The 24,758-nt window shown below is 42.9% G+C and overlaps 1 protein-coding gene across 4 annotated transcripts in view; it reads right to left on the reverse strand.

The window, feature by feature from the left end:
- The window catches only part of dennd1b (DENN/MADD domain containing 1B), a 307,950-nt gene that overhangs the window by 106,668 nt on the left and 176,524 nt on the right, over positions 1-24,758 (reverse strand). For 2 of the 4 annotated variants that reach the window (XM_085982400.1, XM_085982401.1), the window contains 3 exons: positions 10,937-10,993; positions 4,781-4,834; positions 3,477-3,587 (listed from right to left, as the gene is read on the reverse strand). In XM_085982400.1, coding sequence (XP_085838526.1) covers positions 3,477-3,587; positions 4,781-4,834; positions 10,937-10,993 — 222 coding nt within the window. The remainder of the gene's footprint in view (positions 1-3,476; positions 3,588-4,780; positions 4,835-10,936; positions 10,994-24,758) is intronic. The other 2 variants (XM_085982403.1, XM_085982402.1) reach the window with 1 other exon arrangement.

A 24,758-nucleotide genomic window follows, 5' to 3' on the forward strand; every position in this document is an offset into this window, starting at 1 on the left:
TTTAAGATCATGATGGGGTTTGATAGGGTAGATGTAGAGAAGATGTTATCACTTGTGGGGGATATCTAAATTAGAGGCCATAAATATAAGACAGTCACTAATAAGTCCAAGAGAGCATGCAGGAGGAAGTTCTCCGCCCAGAGAATGGTGAGAATGTGGAATTCGCTACCACAAGGAGTAATTGAGGCAAATAGCATAGATGCATTTAAGGAGAAGCCAGATAAACATACGAGGGAGAAAGAAATACAAGGTTATGCAGATAGGGTTAGGTGAAGAGGAGTGGGAGGAGGCTCATCTGGAAAATAAACATCGGCATAGACCAGTTAGGCCGAATGGCTGGTTTCTGTGCTGTACGTTCTATGTAAAAATTCATGCAATTAATAAACAAGGTTAAGTGAGATGATCTTGCATCAGAAGAAATTAAAATATTCACAAATACAGATGCCTATAACTCTGGTATAGGAACAAACAGGTCATATCTTTCGTGGAGTGTTTAACTGGCCATGGATAATTATGTACAATTATTCTGCACCATTCCATCTTGATCCTGTTAAATTAAATTAGCCGTCAGATGAATTAATTGCTAAATGTATGATATAGATGGTGTGTGTACTAATTGGCCAATAGGAATGTGACAATGTTTCTACAAATGGAAAAAGGCACATTATTTAATTCATGCTATACTAACAAAATTGGATAAAGAGCATGAAAGAAGAAATGCAAATGATATATTTTTTTAAAGAAATATTCAACCTGGGGTCACTTGAAATTGGAAATCAATCACTGATGATTGCTGAATACCATAAGGTACATTTAGTTTGATCCTTCAAGTTCTAGTGGCAAAAATGATCACAACTTATTTTCTAGGTTTCCCAATTGTAAAGATATATTTACTTCAGTTTATTAGGGTAAAATCTAAAACCACAAACCTGTTTATGGCAGCTTGCCAAATGTCCACATTGAGGGATAGAACGAAGACTGTAAATCTGTGAATTCAACACTGCTAATCGCAACTCGCACAAACCAACCATTTTTTATAAAAAGTTCTATTCCAGAATCTATGAAACCATAAATTTCAAAATTCCACAAGATAGATTCAAGCAATGTGTCTACCTCCCACAAGGGAAACTTGAGCACAGACCTTGAAGCATTCAGGTTCTTATCACCCATGTGAGCCTGTGATATCAACTGTAACTAGACGATAACCACAGCATGACATCACACTTTGGGCTGCAGGAAAGGTCGTAAACATTTCACACAAAGTCAACTTTAAAGATTAACTGTTGTTAATGTGGAGAATAGTATATGGTAGAGTGGGGGAAACACAAGACTGGGGGGGGGGGGGGGTGGGGGCAGGGGTAAAAAGCAACGTTCCCGTTAAGCTGCGCAGCGGGCTGGAGGTTTCGTGCAGGCCTGAGCAGCCTTTAAATGGAAGAAGCTGCGCATGAACGAAAATTTGAATGGGCCACGCAGCCACTTAAAGGGGCCGTGCACAAAAAAAAGAGGGAACATTGGTTACAAGTACTTGAGAAAAGGTTTTCAGGCAAAACATTCTGCCAGCAAGTATGAACTAAGAGCAAAATACTGCAGTTGTTGGAAATCTGGAACAACTAACCAAAAATGCTGTGAGCACTCAGCGGGTCAGGCAGTATCTGCAGAGAGAAAGGACTAGTCAATGTTTCGGAAGTGCCGAGCTGGTTCAAGACACTTCGCCTTTCCACATACCTGAAACGTCAACTGGTCTGCTCTCTCCATAGATGCTGCTTGGCCTGCTGAGTGTTTACATTTTCTGTTTCTGTTTGCAAGTATCTTAAGTTCCGATGCTCATCTTCCCAGCATGATTGCCAAGATCGTTCATTTATATTTTGTGGTCACAGCAACTGCTTCTAGCTTCCACGGAACACCATTAAAAAAACATTTACTGGATTTCACCAGCCGTGCCACAAGAGGACAAAAACCAAGAGACACTCACGCTCAACTTACAAATTAAGAGACTTGATTACTATCAGCAGACAGTAAATTATACCAACACTGAAACTACAGAGGAGTCTGAGAACAATTCCCAACCAGGCCAGATATGATGGAGAACAAAAGCGGGGTTGGTAGAAACAGAGGAAAGAGAGAACACTTGTTAAACTATTACTAAGGATTCAGCCAGTTGCAATATTTGTTTTAATATATTTCATCTTGCATCTAATGGTGAGAAATGGGATCTTTCAAGAAGGGACGCTTTGAAAAATAACAAGAGAGGTGATTATCTTAATTTCAGTGGCAAGAATTACTGCTATCAGGAAGGAAAGTCGACAGAAAGACTGTCGTGCACTTTAAATGTTTCAACACATTCCACTTGGTAGAGGGATTCTGGGAATTCCCAACATTATGGGCACTGGCAGAAGACAGGGCTGGACATCAACTATGAGGACTCAGACACTGGGATTCATGGTAACCATATTATTAGTCATCAACAGGAGTGTTGGAGTATCTGTGACTGGCTAGTTAAGAACTGAAAGATTACAAATAGGCCCGAGAAGGTGGGGAGGATTCAAAGCCCTTTTGTTGTAAAACAAAATCCCCGTAAATAAACAAAATAGCCCATTAGTATTGCAGTGAGTCAGTTCCAATCCTCAAAATGAAGTTTTGGGGATTCAGTTGATATTAGGTCTATTTACTAGATGCTGCTTCCTCACCCAATGCAGGATGATAATGGGGCGTTAATAATCTCAGATCTCTAGGCTAGTCTGGAACTTCACTCCTCTCTACAGACAATTCCACTTTGTCTTATAGCACACATAAAAACTTACTTTTAACAAAGTACTGGTCATATCTAGAGCAGAGCCCCTTTACTGTGCACTAAAGGTCTGTTCATTTTGGTTGACGAGCAATAGTTGGCTTTGAATTACCCAAGCACTATAAACAGGCATTCAGGATACTTGGTTCCACGATCTGAGTGCAAAGCCTTGAAAACATGATAGAAATACCCCCTCTTCAACCACAAAGCATGTGCAGCCTTATTCTAAAATGGTACTACCCCTGTATTACATTTTCCCAAGCTGCTGCTCAGAAGCAGGAATGAATTTACTTATTACAGCTTGAGGTAACCATTATCATGGTCTTTTGCTTTCTCTCAAGTAGCCTTGGCAGTGAAAGCCCCAAGTGAGTAATAAAGAACACAAAGGCCCTCAAGAATCTTCTACATTAACTACAAGACAGTTAAATGAGCTCTGAAGAGTCAAAAACCTCTCATCTCCTGATAACCAGCAATAATTAATTTATCTGAATATAGCCGAGAAGACCTTGTATAGCTTGCACTTTTGTGCGTACAAAAGTCAAGTCAAAGCCATCTCTCGTACAGTGCTTTGACGTTGTCTAGCAAGAATGGAAGGGGATAAATCTTTTGCGTGTAGTTTCCTTCGAGACAAAAAGCTACAAGATTAAAAATAAAAATCCCCTTCCCATTAGGTGACACAAGTACTCACAGTGCTAAGTTTACTGGAGGTAATAATAATGCGTCGTTCATGCAGCATACTGGCATAAAGTTGCAACATGTTGTTGACATCCACAGCAACAAAATATTCTGTCATATTTCTCTGCAACGTCAAAATGGAAAAATCATAATAAGCAAATTATGCAATAAAAGACAGTTCTACTTCATTTGAACATTTTGTTGCTCGAGTTATAATATTTGGAATTCTGTTACTTTTTTTTTTTTTTTTTTAACGGCCATGGGTGTTTAGATTTAATACTGTTCTATATTTAAAAAATACCCAATTACATTTGTTTCAAGTTTATCTTTTGCTTAAAAACAAATAGCTCCAAAATGTTATTTATGAATCAATGTGAGTTGTTAATTCAACCTCTATCTTGTATAAATCGCGAACAGGAAAGCGCTGAAAATTCAGATGAATGTACATTCCTGGATTTCTAGATGGTTAGCTATTATACATTAGGGTAATTTGAGAAAATTGGATTTGGGGGAATTTGTCGCCTGTGATTTTGTGAAAGCCACCAAAATCTTCCCTCCTGTTTTCACCCCGAAGACAGTGGCTGCTGCGGGAGTGCAGTTCCAAAGCTCTCTTGCATTTCATGTTTGAGCCTAGACAGCGAGTTTTAGTTGGTTACTTGTCCCTCAGCATTTCAGTTAAACTGAACTCGTCACATACACCACCTTCCAGCATGGGTTATTTTATACTGACCAGGAACTCCCACTGCAACCAAAAGCTTGCAAGAGTCAAAATCTGCTCACTTGCTTCACACATGTATTACTCAGATAAAAACTCATGTTCAACTGCACCTCAAAGCTGAACTCCTAATGAGGCTAAACTCCACATTCTTCTGGAATTTCACACTTCACTGGCCTCTCATAGCTCGAGATTCAATTAGATTAAATCTAATGTAAAATATGTCTACATGGTAAACAGAAGGTTATCGGGTCATTTTTAAACTGTATCCAACAAAAGCACTGGCTATCCCTTTTGCAACAGATACCATTACGAATTATATTTTGATTTAACATTCATAAAGATTGATTAATTTTTGTTCAGAAGCACATGAAAATATTTTTCCAACCATTTCTGGTTTGTTATATTTCAGACATCAAACCCTTAAAATATACAGGTAAAGCTTTGGCCATCATGTGAATCAAATATACTCAGCACAAATGAGGTCAAAGAATGATTTACGATGACTTTTTGAAGTGCTATTCAGTAAAATAGCCAAGATATTCTCCTACAAAATGTGCAACCTGAAATGAAAACCATGCACTATTATTCACAGTACTTACACTTTCAGGTATTGTAGGCAGTCCACTCGTATCGGGGGTAATGAAGTACGAATGCTACATAAATAAAAAGAAAAAAGGTATTACCCAAACTGCATCTAGTCACAATAAAGTAAATAAGGAAAAAAAAAAATCTTAAAATTATTCCAATATGCACTGTAAAGTAAAACTTGTGTCTCTCGTCAACCTGATAAAAAGATGAAAATTAAAAACTGAAAATTTTATAAGGACAAAAGGTAAACACGGGTGTTAATGTCAACTAAATCTACACTAGTGTCATTGAAGATTTACAGGAAATATTGTAAACATATCTGTAGAATATTAGACCCATTTCAATATCCCAAAAAGTATTCTTCAATAAGCTCTAGGTTGCTTTTCTTTGACAAGAATGAGAGGTACGAAAACAAAAGGGTACTATTAATAAACACCAAGAAGGTTCTAATTATATATGGTCACGTGAAATATCAATATTCTTAAAAACTATCAAGTTAAATGGGCTTGGTATGAAGGAGGACGAATCACATCCCAAGCACAAGGGCCACAGGACACAAATGTTCAAGGCGATCAGAAGCTTTGCGGAGAATCAGTTTTCCACTGATGGGACATTAATGTCAATAAAAATTGCTGATTTTGCATGTTGTGTGTGTTTTTATTGACCCTGATTACTACTATGGTTGGCACAGTATTGCAGCAAACTGATGCATGTATAGAGCACCTATACTAACATACAGTATTTTATATGCTAGTGACAATCTTCAAAACAAGCTGCTGGGAGGTGGGGGGGGAAACCAAGATTGTGTCCAGTGACCTAATGGGTAAAAGCATTACCTGGTGAAGCACCAAGCCATATGGATTAGAAGATCCCAGGTTTGATTCTCAGGGTGTGCAGAGTTAGCCAATCTCTACCAGATGAGTGCTACCACTAACACTGAGCCAAAGCGGACACCAAAGTTGGATATTTAAAAAAAAAAAATCAGCATGCCTGCCATCTAAAATTTCCAATATACAATTTGCTTTTGGGCTGAGGTGGGATGCGCACCACCACAAAAAAGGCAGACGATACTGTCTCGGCTCACATATGGAGAATGGCCACTTGTGAGAGTCACTAGAGTTTTGTCTGTGCTGCAAAACCACAACCCAACAGGAGTCAACACTTGCAAAAATTGAGAATGGAGGGGTTACAGGGGAGCACCTTCACCAATGCAATTTGATGAAATATTTGAGTGAAAACCTGCAAGATTGTGGGAAGATGGGAAGAAATTGCGATCGAGACAACACGTGAAGTCCTTGTGTTGTCTCCTTCAAGCACCGAGCAGCTTGGGGTTAGGTAATTCTTACAGTTGAAAGTGGAGCATTTCAGTTATATTAGACTGTAAGGTTCAACAAGTGTTGACTGCAGATCAATGCACGGTAAAGTTAAGCTAGATTTTTCTGGAAAAAAATGTGACAATGCAGTAATTACTGCCGTCAGATTGATTCAGAATTGCTATCGCAAAACTTCAAACAAAATTCAGGTGATTGATTGTGCAGGAAATCAATAATCATCATGTAAGCAGCATAAACATGGCTTTGCAGGTTGGATAGCTTGGGCTTGTGGGTTGCATATATTTATATCTTATTACATACAATATCCCACACCATGGTATACTCACATCAATAAAATATCAATATCCACTTTGGTAGGAAAAATAGAAAAGCAGAGTATTTTTTTTAAATGGAGAGAGATTGGGAAATGTTGATGTTCAGAGGGACCTGGGTGTCCTTGCACACGATTCACTGAAAGTTAACATGCAGGTACAGCAAGCAATTAAGGAAAGCAAATGGTATGTTGGCCTTTATTACAAGAGGATTTGAGTACAAGAGTAAAGGCATCTTACTGCAATTATATAGGGTGCTGGTGAGACCACAGCTGGAGTATTGTGTACAGTTTTGGTCTCTTTACCTAAGGAAGGATATACTTGCCATAGAGGGAGTGCAATGAAAGTTCACCAGACTGGTTGCTGGGGTGGGGAGATTGCCCTAGGAGGAGAGATTGAGTAGACTAGGCCTATATTCTCTAGAGTTCGGAAGAATGAGAGGTGACCTCATTGAAACATATAAAATTCTTACAGGGCTTAACAGGGTAGATAGATGTAGGGAGGATGTTCCAGCTGGCTGGGGAGTCTAGAATCAAGGGTCAGTGTCTCAGAATAAGGGGTCGACCATTTAGGACTGAGATGAGGAGAAATTTTTTCACTCAGAGGGTGGTGAATCTTTGAAATTCTCTACCCCAGAGGGCTGTGCAGACTCAGTCGTTGAGTATATTCAAGACAGAGATCGATAGATTTTGAATATTAAGGGAATCAAGGGGTATGGGGTTAGTGCAGGAAAGTGGAGATGAGATAGAAGATCAGCCATGATCTTCTTGAATGGCGGAGCAGGCTCAAGGGGCCAAATGGCCTACTCCTGCTCCTATTTCTTAATTAAACTTCCTTCACCAGAAATATGCAAACTGCACAGCAGATCAGCTCCACTAAGTGTCAGAATTACTTGCACCAAAAGTAAAACTTTACAAGGCTTGCATTCCTTAGTTTCCCCCTTCCTCCAGTGTAACCAAGATCTGTCACTGGCTATATATACAGTTTTTACAGTTGCACATCTTGTAGTAACTGATAAGGGAAATGCTCCAATTAGTGTCATGACAATAACCTTCTAGGTTCAGAGTTAAGCTCTTAAAATCTTTAATTTGTTGCGTTAGTTTGAAATGGATCATCATTGTTTCTGCACCAATTTCAGATCTCAAACAGAATTGCTGGTAGCTGAAAAGCTGGCAAACAAAATACACTCCTTGTGTTTAAATCAAGCTCACTGACAGACACTTCACATCTTATATTTAAACTTTAACATGCAAAATCATTACTAGTGTCAGCATTGCTGCTGGTAGATTATGCTGTCATTTATCACAGTCCTTTAATTAATACACCTGTAACGATTAGGTAATGCGCAAACATTAACAATGTTTTATACATAATTTGTTTTAAATGGAAAAGGGGAAAAAGTGTAGTAAAACTGGCCACCACCCTACAAAAAAATCTTTTGATGCAAGAGATCCTGATTATAAATCAAGCACACCCAATGCCAAGCCACAGAGTATTGCAAATGACAGCATTTCTTCTGTTTGTCAGTTCACCAATTGGAAATAACTCCTTCTGAGCATTTCACCCTTCCAATTTTGGGCAATAGTCAATTCAAAACATAACAACCAGATTGGCAGTACTTATTCAAAATTTTCAGTTAATACTAAATATTTGATAAAAAATATATACCAAGTAGGCAGATCTCAGAGAAGTGTAGAAATAATAGGGTAATAATAGTAGGGGATTTCAACTTCCCCAATATTAACTGGGATAGTCAGAGTGTGAAAGGCTTAGAGGGTGCAGAATTCTTAAAGTGCATCCAGGAGAGCTTTTTGAGCCAGCATGTAGAAAGTCCTACAAGAGAGGGGGCGGTACTGGGACTAATTCTAGGGAATGTAGCCGGGCAAGTGGTAGAAGTGTCAGTAGGAGAGCATTTTGGTGACAGTGACCATAATTCGGTGAGATTTAAGGTAGTCTTGGAAAAGGACAAAGATGGACCAGAAATAAAGGTTCTAAATTGGGCGAAGGCCGATTTTAATATGATAAGGCAGGATCTGGCCAAAGTGGATTGGGATAAGCTACTTGTAGGAAAATCCACATCAGAGCAGTGGGAGTCTTTCAGAAAGGAAATAGAGAGAGTACAACGCCAACATGTTCTCGTAAAGGTCAAGGGTGGGACCAACAAGCCCAGGGAACCCTGGATGTCAAGGGATATACAAGAATGGATTAGGAAAAAACAGGAGGCTTTTGGCAGGTACAAAGGACTAAAAATAGTGGAAGCCCTAGAGGAGTATAGAAAGTGCAGGGGGTTACTTAAAAAAGAAATTAGGAGAGCAAAGAGGGGGCATAAAAAACACTGGCAGGCAAAATAAAGGAAAATCCCAAGGTGTTTTATAAGTATATTAAGGGCAAGAGGATAACCAGGGAAAGAGTAGGGCCCATTTGGGACCAAAGTGGCAATCTGTGTATAGAGCCGGAAGATGTGGGTGAGGTTTTAAATGAGTATTTTGCATCTGTGTTCACTATGGAGAAGGATGATGTAGGCATAGAAATCAGGCAGGGGAATTGTGATATACTTGAACAAATTAGTATTGAGAGGGAGGAGGTACTAGCAGTTTTAGCGGGCTCAAAAGTGGATAAATCCCCAGGTCCAGGCGAGATGTATCCCAGGCTGCTGTGTGAGGCAAAGGAGGAGTTTGCAGGGGCGCTGACACAAATTTTCAGAACCTCTCTGGCCACAGGGGAGGTGCCAGAGGACTGGAGGACAGCTAACGTAGTACCATTATTCAAGAAGGGTAGTAGGGATAAACCAGGGAATTACAGGCCAGTGAGCCTAAAATCAGTGGTAGGGAAATTATTGGAAAAAATTCTGAGAGACAGAATTAGTCTCCACTTGGAGAGGCAAGGATTAATCAAGGATAGTCAGCATGGCTTTGTCAGGTCTAACCAATTTGATTCAATTTTTTGACGGGGTGACTAGGTGTGTGGATGAGGGTAGTGCAGTTGATGTAGTCTACATGGACTTCAGTAAGGCTTTTGACAAAGTCCCACATGGGAGACATGATCAAAAGGTAAGAGTCCTTGGGATCCAGGGCAATTTGGCACATTGGATCCAAAATTGGCTTAGTGGCAGGAGGCAGAGGGTGATGGTCGAAGGTGACTGGAAGCCTGTGTCCAGTGGTGTACCACAGGGATCGGTGCTGGGTCCTTTGCCGTTTGTAGTGTACATTAATGATTTAGATATGAATGTAGGAGGGTTGATCAGTAAGTTCGCAGAGGGCACGAAAACTAGTGGAGTGGTAAATAGCGAGGAGGGAAGCCTCAGGCTACAGGACGATATAGATGGGTTGGTCAGATGGGCAGAACAGTGGCAAATGGAATTTAACCCTGAAAAGTGTGAGGTGATGCATTTTGGGAGGACTAACAAGGCAAGGGAATACACAAGGAATGGTAGGATCCTAGGAAGGACAGAGGATCAGAGGGACCTTAGTGTGCATGTACATAAATCCCTGAAGGCAGCAGGACAGGTAGATAAGGTGGTTAAAAAGGCATATGGGATACTTGCCTTCATTAGCCGAGGCCTAGAATATAAGAGCTGTACAAAACGCTAGTTAGGCCACAGCTGGAATACTGTGTGCAGTTCTGGTCGCCACACTATAGGAAGGATGTGATTGCATTGGAGAGGGTGCAGAGGAGATTCACCAGGATGTTACCTGGGCTGGAGCGCTTCAGCTATGAAGAGAGACTGGACAGGCTGGGGTTGTTTTCCTTAGAGCAGAGAAGGCTGAGGGGGGACCTGATTGAGGTGTACAAAATGATGAGGGGCATATAGGGTAGATAGAAAGGAACTTTTCCCCTTAGTGGAGGGGTCAATAACCAGGGGGCATAGTTTCAAGGTAAGGGGCAGGAGGTTTAGAGGGGATTTGAGGGAAAACTTTTTCACCCAGAGGGTGGTGGGAATCTGGAACTCACTGGCTGAAAGGGTGGTAGAGGCAGGGACTCTCAACATTCAAGAAGCATTTAGATGAGCACTTGAAACGCCATAGCATACAAGGCTACGGACCAAGTGGTAGAAAATGGGATTAGAATAGATAGGGCTGGCGTGGACACGATGGGCCTTTTTCTGTGCTGTATAACTCTATGACTCTATGAGGTTTTACATTACGATCAGCCATATTTAAAACAGGTTGTCCAGCAAAAGAAATGACTTCCATTTAAGGAAAAGCTGCAGGAGAATTGCCAATTGGTTGCGTATAATCAAAGAAGGTCTTAATAAGGACAATCCTGAGGCAAGAACATTGCTCCCTTAATCCAATATTTTCTGGTAAGCAATCACATCTGAATGCAGGATATGCTGGCAGCTTTGCAGAAATGCTACCATTAATCAAATCCTCATTAACTGACATGCGCTGAAATTAAGTTCTACGAGGCAAGACAAGTTATTTGATAAGAATTAACAAAAGACACCCATTACTTCCCAAATATTGTTAGAAAATTTTATTAGACAGCTATTTCAAGGACGACTCCCAAGCTTTAAACTCACCAAACCCCGTTTTGGCATATTTTTCAGTTGTCCACTTCTAATGCATATCTGTTCGTTCTTATATATATGGAAAAATAGTTCAGCATTTTTCACATTTGATGAGCTAGCAAAGTCAATTTTCCAGTGCATCTGTACCACAAACTTTTGATGAAAAGCAACTTAGCACTCAAGATATATATAGCTCTCCTTTCTCTCTCTATCTATATCTACTGCACATCTGTTGTTATATATGTGTGGCATTCTGCGATTTGGTTCAATTTATAGAAACAGGTTTTTATTACTTCCTTGGACTTGAGCTGTACAATGGCGTACAGTTACTTCACTAAATGGCTAGCTAGGGTAAATCACATAATCCAACATTTTGGAAATAATGAAATTATTTCAAATCTTTCCATCAACCTATTTATGTAATTTAGCTGATGCACTTAACAATTTGAAAGTTTTCACCCTCAGGACACATTTCTTCTCCTTTAATGAACCCAACTCAAATGATTGAAGTTCTCTGTGTAACCAGACTGCATACGCCGGTCAAGATTTCACTCATTCTCGAGTCTCTTAGTTAGCAGATCAATGCTTTAGTGCAGCTGCTGCAGTGTACCCATTTTTTTTCTTAAATATTCCCAACATGTCTCCCACAAGCAATGTTCACCTCCGGAGATCTTCCTGTAGCTGCAAGAATGTGACATTCCCAAACTGGTATCCTGACCAACAGACGAAACAGATTTTAAATTTAACAGGCAGACAACAGATATTTCCATGTGCCTGAGCCAATCGATTTTGTTTTCAGCTGACACTTTGGTGCTGAAAATACTTCTATGACAGTAACAAGGTACCTGTAACAATCAGGAATTATTTTATTACTGCAAGATAAACCTCAACTCAATAAAATTAACATTAAAATACAACTTTAATAAAAATGTTAACATGTCGTATTGCCCCTACCACCCCCCACTGTTTTTTCTACTTTTAATTCTGCTTGTTTCTTCCACTTTCAATTTTATGCTATTTTTCTATCTAATCTACTATCTTCTACCTTGCCTATCCTTTGAATTTTACTTTACTTTGTCTCACTCCTGATCCCTTTTGGAGATCCAAACAAGTTTTGAAAAAACAAATTTTCATTGACTGGATTTCAGTCAATCAAAAATCCAGATTTGGAAGAGCAATCCAGCCTCACATTTAATGCAGCTTTATACATCAATCCAGGAAGAGGGATGCTGAGAAAACACACTTTGAGGTGACATCCCAGAGTAATCCAGCACCCAAATTAGTAAACCCATCATGGTGCTTGAAGGATTAAAATTGTTATACACAGGGTGGCTGCAGAAACGTTCATGGACGAGACCATCGACCCTCTCTGGCTTAAGGACCGAGCAGATATAATAGCAGAGTGGAAACTTGAAAGAAATTGGGAAGATAGCAATTATTTTTGTATATCTTCCAACATTACATTAGAATATCCCTAACTATCAACTTACTCAAACTGTCATTAGAATTAAATTTGACTACAGGGTGGAAACACAAGCTTTCAACAACATATTAGACATTGGGTGGATGAGTAAATAATTTGCTACTTATTGGCCCAGAACTTGGTGTCGGGAGCTTGCTGCGCGTGCAAGCCCCCGATCTGCACTCACCCTGCGCGCTGACATCTGAAGCCCGGGCCTGCTTGCATTTCCTGTGACAGGCCCGGTTCAGATGTCAGCACGCAGTGCTTACCTGATCCAGCGGCGTAGTTAGTGCAATGTGCCGGCTGGGATCAGGTGAGCACTGTACAACCAATCAGGGGAGGGGAAGGTTCATTCATGAGTTTGAGAGTAAGAACTGTCAAACTCATGAAAACTACGGGGGCCCAAAACACTATTTAAACTTTAAATAAAAATTTAAAAAACATCCCAATCATTAAATTAAGTATAAATAAGTTAAAAAAAATAATTTAAACAATAATTTTATTTTTGAAAAAAATAAATTTTGAATGAAAAGGGTCTAAAACTAAACTTGCCTTATTGTAGATTCTTTAAAATAATAAACCTGTGGAAATTTTTTTTCTAAATTACACTAAAACACCACTTACCTGTAAAAATAAATACTTACGTGTGCTTTTTACAAGCGTAAAGACCGGAAGCCTTTAGACATGCGCAAATCCCCCAAAACAGAGGAAATCCAAGACGCACGCGCTAGCCTCTTCACCTCTTGGGTTAGAGAAGAAATGCCCGTTTTCAGCGCATGCGCTGTGCATGCTGAAAACCGGCATTTCCTCCAGCCAGACGCGTGAGTACCCCTTCCGTACTCACGCGTTTGGGGAGGAATTGCCGCCCCATTAACTTGCAGAAACACTCAGGAATTAATGAGAGGTTTTTAACAATTATATTAAAAGTTTCCTCAGCAGGGACATGGAATAACATGGCTATAGCACTAGCAAGGACATCCGGCCAGATATTCCGTGTACACACCCGTAGGGACATCGGAAATGCAGGTTTCACGCATGCGAAGCGCATGCGCTGAAAACCGACATTTCCGATCCGTCAAGAATGCTCTTGACAGATCGGACACCTGCCCTGGAGAAGAGCCTCTGCGGGCGGAGAGTTCCGCTTTCTGGAAACCCTCCGCCCGCAGAAAACCCTTAGAATTCTTACACCTGGTAAAAGCAGGCGTAAGGCCTGCTTTTACCAGAATAAGAGTTGAAAGAAAGTTATTAAAAATTCACTCATTTATCATTTAAAAAGACTTTATAAAAGGTAAGTTTATTTTTAACCCTGTAAAAAAATTTAATTAATTTTTCCAAAAAAATTAAACTTTTGTTTAAAATATTTAATTTATTGCAATTTCAACTCATTTTAAAAATGTGATTTAAAAAATGATTTCATGTTTTAGTGTTTTTGGGGTGATCTCCATTCATATATTTCACAGGTCTATCTGTCAAGTGTATGAAGGGAGATTCCCTTCTTTGACTGGCTCCCCATGGCCCACGTGATCCCAAGGACACTTGCAAACTGTAGGCGCCTCTGGGATACGTGGGCCCTGCACATTTCGAGTTGGAGGGGCCCAGGAGCGGAACTATACGCACCTCGGGAGCCCTCAGGCAAGTGCGTAGATTTTTTCCAAATCGGAGGCCTCCGCACGCGGGAAGCCTCCGATCGGAAAATACGGCCCATCATTTTATTTACAGAACTGCTAAAAAAATCTTCAGGTGCATATCAGATAAATTAAAATGATCAAGTTCCTATTGTTTTTCCTGTTTTCAAGAGTGCTAGAGCCCACAAAAATGTTTTGATGTTGAAGTAAACCATTATTGTTTAATTCCTCACTTACAGATACAGGTAGACTACCCTTTATCCGGACTTCCGAAAACCGAAACCCTCTAAAAACCGAAGGTTTTTTCGTTCAGCGTAAGTCGTGCGTACGACTTACGCTGAACGAAAAAACCTTCGGTTTTTAGAGGGCTCCGGTTGCGGAAGTTCGGATAAAGGGTAAGTCGTGCGCACGACCCCCCGCCAGCCCCGCCAGCCGCCGACCCCCCCGCGGACCCCGCCGGCCCCGACAACCGCCGACGCCCCCGCCAGCCCCGACAACCGCCGACCCCCCCGCGGACCCCGCCAGCCCCGACAACCACCGACCCCCCCGCGGACCCCGCCAGCCGCCGACCCCCCCGCGGACCCCGCCGGCCCCGACAACCGCCGACCCCGCCAGCCCCGACCCCCCCCCCCCGCGGACCCCGCCGGCCCCGACAACCGCCGACCCCGCCAGCCCCGACCCCCCCCCCCCCCCGCGGACCCCGCCAGCCCCGACAACCGCCGACCCCCCCCCCGCGTACCCCGCCGGCCCCGACAACCGCCGACCCCGACAACCGCCGACCCCCCCGCGGACCCCGCCAGCCCCGACAACCGCCGACCCCCCCCCCCGCGTACCCCGCCGGCCCCGACCCCCGCCGACCCCGACTGATTACGCTGAGCGTCAGCGTAAGTCGTGCGCACGACCCCCCGCGGACCCCCGCCGACCCACCTTCCGAAATCCGAAATTCTCCTTTATCCGAAACTCGGCTGGTCCCGAGGTTTTCGGATAAAGGATAGTCTACCTGTACTAGCAGATCTCCTGTAGCACTGCTCATTCTAAGTTGGATACATGTTTCATTAGGACAAGAGTATTATACCATGTGAAGCACAATGTATTATTGTGTCCTGTTTGCTTTAAGGTTTAACTGCTGTGTCTTCCTGAGTCAACTGGAAGGTAATTATTCTTGTGTAGAACCTCTGGTCAATTAGAAGACTAGCTTTGCTTCTGCTTTTTTTCCCCAAAAAGGTGCATCACCTGAGGTAATTTAGAAGGTCTTTTCTGTTGGTGGGTAAGATTCACTGTATACTGCAAATGGCTGACTTTTTAAAAAAAAAAGTTGTTTGAAGTGCAACACAGAAATTTGCGTGCAGAACATCTTTAAAAAAAAAAATTAATTCTCAGGATATCAACTTCGCTGGCAAGGCCGGCATTTATTGCCCATCCCTAGTTGCACTTAAGAAGGTGGTGGTGGGCTGCCTTCTTCTTGATCCACTGCAGTCCATGTGGTGAAGGTACTCCAACAATGCTGTTAGCTAGGGAGTTCCATCTGAAGTATGACGGGCTATTTGCATTTATATACAAGCCTTGAATATAGAAAATCTTTCAAGGTACTGCAATAGAGAAGCAAAGATTAACAAATGGACACTGAGCCAGTGAGGGACAGTTACGAAAGATGATTGAAACTTGGTCGAAATGATGGATCTGGAGAAGGTTTTTCAACATAGGGAGAGATGGAGAGGCAGAGGCATTTAGGTAGAGAGTTCCAGAGAGTATGGTCAAGACAGTTGAAGGCTCCACCTGTAATGATGGGGCAAAGAGTGGGCAGGATGCATAAAATGCCAGAAGCAGAGAACCAAAGGTTGGGAGAGCAGGTATATAATGTGAGGGGTGATTACACAGATAGAGTAGGGTGAGGCTGAGGAGGGATTTCAAGATTAAAATGAGGATTTTAAACATGGAAATATGAACCAGTTTGCCTGGTCAAAGCTGCACAACTAGGAAAGCTTTTTCAACTCTGATTTATCATCAGAATCAGCAAATTAAATGAGGGCTCCCCTGAGAGCTCTGTTGGTAACTGCACTGTCCTATGGCCTGAGCACAGACTGCAGTTCAATCACACTAAATTTGTTGATCTGAGCTCAGCGTGGCAACACAGCCACTCCAATCAGATTCAGAGGCCCTAGGCAAAAGACAGCGTGTGGGGAGACGAAATATCAGCTAGGGTTCTCAAGTACTGGGTGAAGATTTCCACCGTCCGCTCTGTTAGGCGAGATTAGAAAACCTTAATAAACGATGAGGATTTTGTTACACCCAAGGAACAGAGGGAATCTTCCATTATTACTATCCAATGACCATTGCTGGAAAGTCATAAATAGGCATACGGGCTCCAAACATGTCGCTGACATTCACCGCGACATCTCAAATGGAAACGCTCATCAGGTGAAGTCATCCTATTGGGCAAATTGCACCCTCCTGGAACTGTATTTCAGGAGGAGTCTACAACTTGAGAGAAAGGGGCTGAATTACAAGAAAGGAAGTTAAATCAGGAGATTGTAAAAAGCCTAAGGCAGCAAAAAAAGTCAAGTGAAAGAGGAGGAAAATAAATGAGGATATTTGTACAATGCAAATTCGATCACATGCAAAAAACAACTGAATTGTTCAAACTTGACTTACCTTTCACAAATCTGTCCTTGATTAACCCCTTATATTTCTAAATGCTTCCTAATTTTATCATGAAAATGACGTACAGGTGACTGCCATATTGTAACCGTCGTCAGGTGGGCAAGATCAATTGTCTCTCTCTCACTACCTCACCTCTAGTCCAGCCAATATCTCGAACTTGCCATTTGTGAACACTTTCTAAATTATATAAATAGAACAATGCATTTAATGTTTGCAAAAGTGTGCCTATTTGTAGCAGGATTTTATTCAAGTTGCTCATTCATCACTCACTAGCTAATCTCCCACAAATAAAAAAAACTTGCTTCCTTTAAATGTCTAGCCCCATTTCCCACTCAAAATCATTTTCTGCGCTCCTCTTTGCTCGCTTTCTATCTTTGCCCACCTCTTGCTCTGTGCTCGTCGATGTCTCTTTGCCCCTCTCTTTCCGTTTATAAAAATCTTTGTAACCAGCTCCTCTCTTCTGCATGATTCAATTTCTATTTGCTTCACACACTGTTTTTATCTCCTTGTCCCTTTCTCTCCATACAGGTAGTTTTATATTGTGCTGGTACTGCCAGGTTCCCACAACGCTGCTCTGATGAAGCCAGCTATAAGCCAAATGTGAAACTGTTGAGTCTTGTTGAGACCTGGAAAATCAACAAACAATGGGATTTCCCAGCAGTGAAATCTGACAGTTTTACAGTTGGCTAGCAACACCATATTAAAGCTCCATACATCTTTCTCTTTTTCTTTCTAATTATGTGAGCTTCTCTGAACCTCTGAGATTTGCTCTCCCTTTTCCTATGTGTATCACACATACTCCTCTTTCTCAAACCTATCAAAGACTAAGAGGCAGAATCAGAACTCCAAACTTCTAATAGCCAGAGAAATTATCGTGTGCATGTGTGTCTTCTCCCCACTTGTCGTTTTCACTCTTTCCTCCATCTCTAACACTCGTCTTTCTATCTCAATCACATCTTAATATTTCTTTTTCCCCTTTCACTATTCCTTCGCTCCTGATGGGTTTTGAGATTTTTGACTATTTGATGTGGGAAGAACTTAAGAACATTCGAACCTAAGAATTAGGAGCAGAAGTAGGCCATATGGCCCCTCGAGCCTGTTGCGCCATTCAAGAAGATCATGGCTGATAATCAACCTCAACTCCACTTTCCTGCCCGATCTCCATATCCCTTAATTCCCCATTAGCCCAAAAATCTATCTATCTCAGCCTTGAATACACTCAAAGGCTCAGCATTTCTGGGACAGAGAATTCCAAAGATTTCTGAGTGAAGAAATTCCTCCTCATCTCGGTCTTAAATGGCCGACCCCTTATCCTGAGACTATGCCCCCTAGTTCTAGACACTCCAGCCAGGGGAAACAACCCCTCAGCATCTACTCTGTCAATTCCCTTCAGGTAATTTGTGTCATGATGTTGCTATTAAGATGAATTCACCTTATAAGTGGTGAAATACATACAAGATTTCGGGAATGTGGAGTAAATCCAGTTGAAGTGGTGCTTTCCGCATACCACATCAGCTTGAGACAATGTAAGTTCATTCGGACATTCCAGTAAACATTCATAATATGCTGAAATAGCTTCATTTGTGTACAGAGGAGTGCCTGCCAGGAATCTACACCTAACAGGGCAGTCACAAGTTCAATTGGCAGCTCAACTGGTTTAATTCCCAGACACAGAGCTGCGGGTGGATCAGAGGCAATGGGCACGATTTTGCCATTGTTGGCGGGTTGGGTGCGGGCCCCAATCCCAAGTCCGCTGTCGGGCGGGATAAAATTGTGGTGTATGTGCCTTTAAGAGCAATTGTGGTGTATGTGCCTTTAAGAGCCCCAGGTGTGCGTAATGCCGGTAATTGCCACTTGGGCTATATAAGCCTGTGTATTGTGTATATCCTTTAGAACCCCCTCCCAGACTTGCTTAGTAAATACCTATGAACCAACTCCTGTCTTCAGTGTCTTTATCTACACACGGACACTACAGCGGCGACGAAGTGGAAACGGACTTACCTGCAATTCGGCAGCACCTCAAGGACATCGATTCCTCCAGCGTCCAGAAGACTCAAGGAAGTAAGAGAAACTGTGGTTTCACCAGCTGGCCAAGCTGGTGGCAGGTACTGCGCTAAATCCTTCCTGGGCGTCAGGCTGGGGCTCCAGCGGCGGGCTCTACAGCTGAGACAGGCAGCAAAATCGGAGGCAAGCAATAACGGACTGGGAGGGTGCACTCGGGAGACGGCCGGCGCGGCAAGCAGGTCAGCGTTTAGACCTCCGTCGGGAACGAGTCTCCAACAGTGAATAAACGGAAACCACAGTAAAATAGCGTTGTTATCGGTAGCAGCGGCGGGAAAGCGCAGGAAGCGCCATATCGTTGCTACAGAGGAAAAAAAAAGCACGGGAAGCGCCATATCTTTTTTGAAATGCCTAAGTCTGGCAATATTGATGCTTTTGATAACGAAACAGAGCCTAACTTTGGCAATATTGATGTTTTTGATAACAAGATAGAGGATTGGACCACATATGTAGAAAGAGTGGAGGTGTTTTGCACCGCAAATGGAATAGAAGATGAAAAAAAAGCTTCAGTGCTTCTGGATCTAATGGGCGCAGAAACATACAAGCTGTTACGCAACTTAATCGCTCCAGCCGAACCGATGGACAAGAATTTTGAGGAGATTGTTGATACCCTACACTGCCAATTCGAGGCAGGACTGGCAGATTCTCTGCAACACAAATTCATCTGCGATCCCCTAAGTGTAAAAACACAAAAAAAGGTATCTTCTGGAAAAGATTTAACACTGGACAAGGCTTTCAGTGCAATAGGAGCGGCAAAGATACAGCAAAGGCCACAGGACTTCGGCACCCATGAAATGACACGGGGTTTCGAGAGATGTTATCGCTGCGGCAGATCCAACCATGACCAGAGGGATTGCTGGTTCAAAGAAAAAGCATGCAGGCGATGCGGAAAGATGGGACACATTCCACGTGTATGCCGATCTGAAAATAAAAAATCCACTAACGGGAAAAGAATCAATAAGGAAAAGCACAGAAAGGTACAAATGATGACGGACAGTAGCTCCAAAGACCAGAAGAGCGATAGCGACTCCGGGAACAAGAGACTAAGCTCTCTCAAATTACATAATGTAATTGCCAATGAAGATTACCAGACCATTTGGGTTACCCTCATAATAGCAGGGTCCCCAGTTAAAATGGAGCTAGATACAGGATCAGCTCTAACCGTAATAAATCGACGAGATTACGAGAGGCTATTTTCGCATATACCTCTAAAAGACACATCCATTATCTTAAAAACATATACGGGGCAGAAAGTATACCCCAAAGGAAAAATAAAGGTGCCTGTGGTATACAACAGCAAAGAAATACAAAAGTTGTATTTATACATTCTACAAGATGGTGGTCCACCGTTGTTGGGACGTGAATGGATAAGGAAGATACGTTTAGACTGGCACTCCATTCAGGCACTGACGGTGACCAGTAAGGAAAAAAACAATGATGACATCATACCTGAACGGTTAAAAGACATCTTGGCCAACGCCAAAGAAGTGTTTCAAGAGAAACTAGGAACCTTGAAAGGCATCACCGCCTCAATAAAAGTGGAAGATGCAGCAATTCCAAAATTTTTTAAGGCAAGACCGGTGCCATACGCAATACGTCCGGCAATCGAGGCAGAGCTGGAGAATTTGGAAAAGGCAGGCGTATTATCCAAAATAGATTGGAGCGAATGGGCAACACCCATCGTTCCAGTCATGAAAAAAGCATTGAAAAATAACTCTGAGGAACAGAGAAAAATTCGCATCTGTGGGGACTTTAAGGTGACTGTAAACCCGGTCCTTCACACGGTACAGTATCCTCTTCCGAGGATAGAAGATATTTTCGCCTCACTATCCGGAGGAAAACGTTTCACAAAAATTGACTTGGCACAGGCATATCTGCAGATGGAGGCTGAGGAGACCTCTAAAAAGTATCTCTCAATAAACACACACAAAGGCCTGTACCAGTACAATCGACTGGTTTTTGGAATAGCATCAGCTCCAGCTATCTGGCAAAGAGCTATGGAGCAAGTCCTGCAAGGGATTCCGGGGACTCAATGCTACCTAGACGACATCCTTATAACAGGAGAAAACGACAACGAGCACCTTGCCAATTTGGAGCAGGTGCTCACTAGGCTGAAAGAACGGGGCCTACGAGCAAATCGCCCCAAGTGCGAATTTTTCCAAAATCAGATATCATATTGTGGCCACATAATTAATAAGGAAGGGTTGCATAAGTCACCTGAAAAAATTGAAGCAGTTATAAAAGCCCCAGCACCTGACAATGTTTCACAATTGAGGTCATTCCTGGGATTAATAAATTACTATCATAAATTTTTACCGAACTTATCAACTATTCTACACCCTCTTAATGATCTTCTACAGACAGGAGTGATTTGGAAATGGAACGAAGACTGTAAACGTGCCTTCCATAAATGTAAAGACTTAATCACATCCGAGAAAGTTTTGGCTCATTACAACCCATCACTACCAATCAGACTGGCGTGCGATGCATCCCCTTACGGCATAGAAGCGGTATTGTCCCATAGATTCCCTGATGGCTCGGAACGGCCGATAGCTTTAGCGTCACGCTCATTGAACTCGGCTGAGCGTAACTATGCCCAGATAGACAGGGAAGCACTCAGCCTGGTATGGGGAGTGAAGAAATTCAACCATTACCTACACGGACAAAAATTTACCTTGCTGACTGACCATCAACCCCTCATCTCCATATTCAACCCTAAGAAAGGTGTCCCCATTATGACGGCACAAAGACTACAGAGGTGGTCCCTTTTTCTAGGGGCACACCAATACAACATTGAATACAAAGGGTCAAAACAGCATGGGAATGCTGACGGTTTATCGCGCCTGCCGTTGCCAACGATAGAAGAGGCACCTACAGTAGACCCAGAAGAGATATTCCACTCTACTATAGTGGAATGTCTACCGGTGACAAATTCTGCCATTGAAAGGGAGACCAGAAATGACCCTACTCTCTCACGGGTCTGCGATTTTAACAATGAAGGGATGGCCAGCACATGGCGAACCACTGTTGCCAGCATTCTCGCAAAGAAGAGAACAGCTGTCAGTGTGCTGAGGAACCTTGATGTGTGGATCCAGAGTGGTGATTCCACCCAAACTCCAGGATAAAGTGCTAAAGGAGCTTCACGAGGGGCATCTGGGTGGAGTGAAAATGAAGAACCTAGCTAGGGCGTTTGTATGGTGGCCAGGTATCGATGGAGACATCGAAGACATGACCAAGAGCTGCCTAGGATGCCAGAAGGTCCAAAATGCTCCGCCACAGGCCCCTCTACATCCATGGGAGTGGCCCTCATCTCCCTGGCAAAGGGTGCACATCGACTTTGCTGGTCCATTTATGGACTCAATGTTCTTAATCGCAGTTGGTGCATACTCCAAGTGGCCGGAGGTAATAAAGATGTCCTCCACCACCACGGAAAAAACCATCACAGTATTAAGGACCATATTTGCCAGGAATGGGCTGCTGGAACAGATATGTTCTGATAATGGACCGCAATTTGTGTCCGAAGAATTCAGAAAGTTCTTAAAGAACAATGGGGTAAAGCACTACACGTCCGCCCCATACCATCCCGCCACCAATGGATTGGCTGAAAGGTTTGTCCAGACCTTCAAGAAGGCCATAAGTAATGAAGACATAAAACTTCAGCACAAGGTGGATAACTTCTTATTTGCATATAGGAATGCAACACATATGGTTACAAACCAAACTCCCGCCATGATGTTCTACAATAGAAACCTAAGATGCCGGCTGGATTTGATCAAGCCCAACATCCGAAGGGACGTGGAGAACCGGCAGTTTCCGGGCATGAATGAAAGGCCAACTAGGGCCTTCCAGATAGGCCAACCGGTTTTGGCCCGGGACTACCGTACCGAGAAATGGCAGCCTGGAACTATCTGCACACGACTAGGACCACTGATGTATACCGTGGACATCGGAGAAAGCATAATAAGGCGCCATGCTGACCAAATCATCAAGTCATCCGAAAAGGGACAACCTACACCACCACGCTATACATCTAACGATGAAGTAGAGATACCCATATCTACCTCCGATCCGGTGATACTGGAACCCGACACTGGCCTTCAAGCCGAATCAGCCTTGCCAGAAGAACCTACTGCACCACCAGAAACTACTACACCCCCGAGGCGTTATCCGGACCGAGTCAGGAAGCCTCCTGAGAGACTAACTTATAATTAATTAATACAGCAATGTATATTATTTTGCATATAACATGTAATTAATAATTACTTAAAATATGATGTACTAGTTAGCTAGAAGGGGAGGAATTGTGGTGTATGTGCCTTTAAGAGCCCCAGGTGTGCGTAATGCCGGTAATTGCCACTTGGGCTATATAAGCCTGTGTATTGTGTATATCCTTTAGAACCCCCCCCAGACTTGCTTAGTAAATACCTGTGGTAAACCACTGTTTGTATTCCACTGTGTACATGCCTGGACATGCCTCGGCTGACTCCTCCCACAAGTCCTAGTATAAAGGTGACTGCTCCCCAGCCCTTTGTATTTCTGGACCGGTCGACCACTCGAGGCAGACCTTCATTCTTTTGTTAATAAAAGCCTTTAGTTACTCTCTTAACTCTCAGTCTTTTATGAGTAATTGATAGCGCATCAATACCTATGAACCAACTCCTGTCTTCAGTGTCTTTATCTGCACACGGACACTACACAACCCCTCAGCATCTACTCTGTCAATTCCCTTCAGGTAATTTGTGTCATGATGTTGCTATTAAGATGAATTCACCTTATAAGTGGTGAAATACATACAAGATTTCGGGAATGTGGAGTAAATCCAGTTGAAGTGGTGCTTTCCGCATACCACATCAGCTTGAGACAATGTAAGTTCATTTGGACATTCCAGTAAACATTCATAATATGCTGAAATAGCTTCATTTGTGTACAGAGGAGTGCCTGCCAGGAATCTACACCTAACAGGGCAGTCACAAGTTCAATTGGCAGCTCAACTGGTTTAATTCCCAGACAGAGCTGCGGGTGGATCAGAGGCAATGGGCACGATTTTGCCATTGTTGGCAGGTTGGGTGCGGGCCCCAATCCCAAGTCCGCTGTCGGGCGGGATAAAATTGCGATTTTGCCCTGATTGGGCAATTGATTTCCTGCGTGTGCACTTCCCTGGCCCAATTAGTCTTTTGCGTCTCAAACTCGCCTCTGCTGACATCATTTCTCCAGCTGCATTTAAGGCTGATGTGCCTTCAACAGATTTCATTACAAAGGCATTGCTTCATTTTGTGCCTATGTTCTTCCAGAGTGACAACTGCTTAAAGTGTGTGTTACTACTGAAATGTCAAGCTCAAGGGCCAAGGCCTCACCACGTTTCGATGATGACTCCCTCCATGCTCTGGTGGAGGGAGCCAGAGTTCAAAAGAAGGTGCTCTTTCCTTCCTCTGGGAGGAAAAAACCTCCCCAGCAAACCAAAGCTGCGTGGCTGCAACGGGCTCAGGATCTCAGCTCCAGGTCAATGTACAGCAGAACCTGGCTGCAGTGCTCAAAGAGGTTCAATGACCTTGTCCGTACATGAAAAGTGATGAGACCATCGCCTTGACCCTCATTCTGCTCCCCATCTCCTCTCAGCACTAGCACCCTTAACTATCCCTCTCTCTCTCTCTGTACACAACCACTTCACTATTCGACTATGCTGCCCTCACACTCCCATCACTGTTATGTAATGACAACAACTAACAACACACGGCGGGCCCTTGGTATTAGGACCTCACTCTATCTTTGTCTCCTTCTAAGTATCTATGCTATGATTCTCTACGCTCTATCATTATCACTCAAACTCCACTTGTGCCCACAATAAAAGGGAAAGGGCGAAGACAGGAGGAGGGCCACCCCTCAATAGCCCATCTCACCAGCGCTGAGAAGGCGGCCCTAGAGATCGTTGGTGCTGAGGAGGAACTGGAAGTGGGGGACAGACAGACGGGCACATCAGAGCAAGCTGGTGACGGAATAGTTTTGCATCTCTCTCACTGACATTGCA

The sequence above is a fragment of the Somniosus microcephalus genome, chromosome 3 (assembly GCF_052327205.1).
Source record: "Somniosus microcephalus isolate GS21.2 chromosome 3, FLI_Smic_1.0, whole genome shotgun sequence".
Classification (NCBI taxonomy): Eukaryota; Metazoa; Chordata; class Chondrichthyes; order Squaliformes; family Somniosidae; genus Somniosus; species Somniosus microcephalus.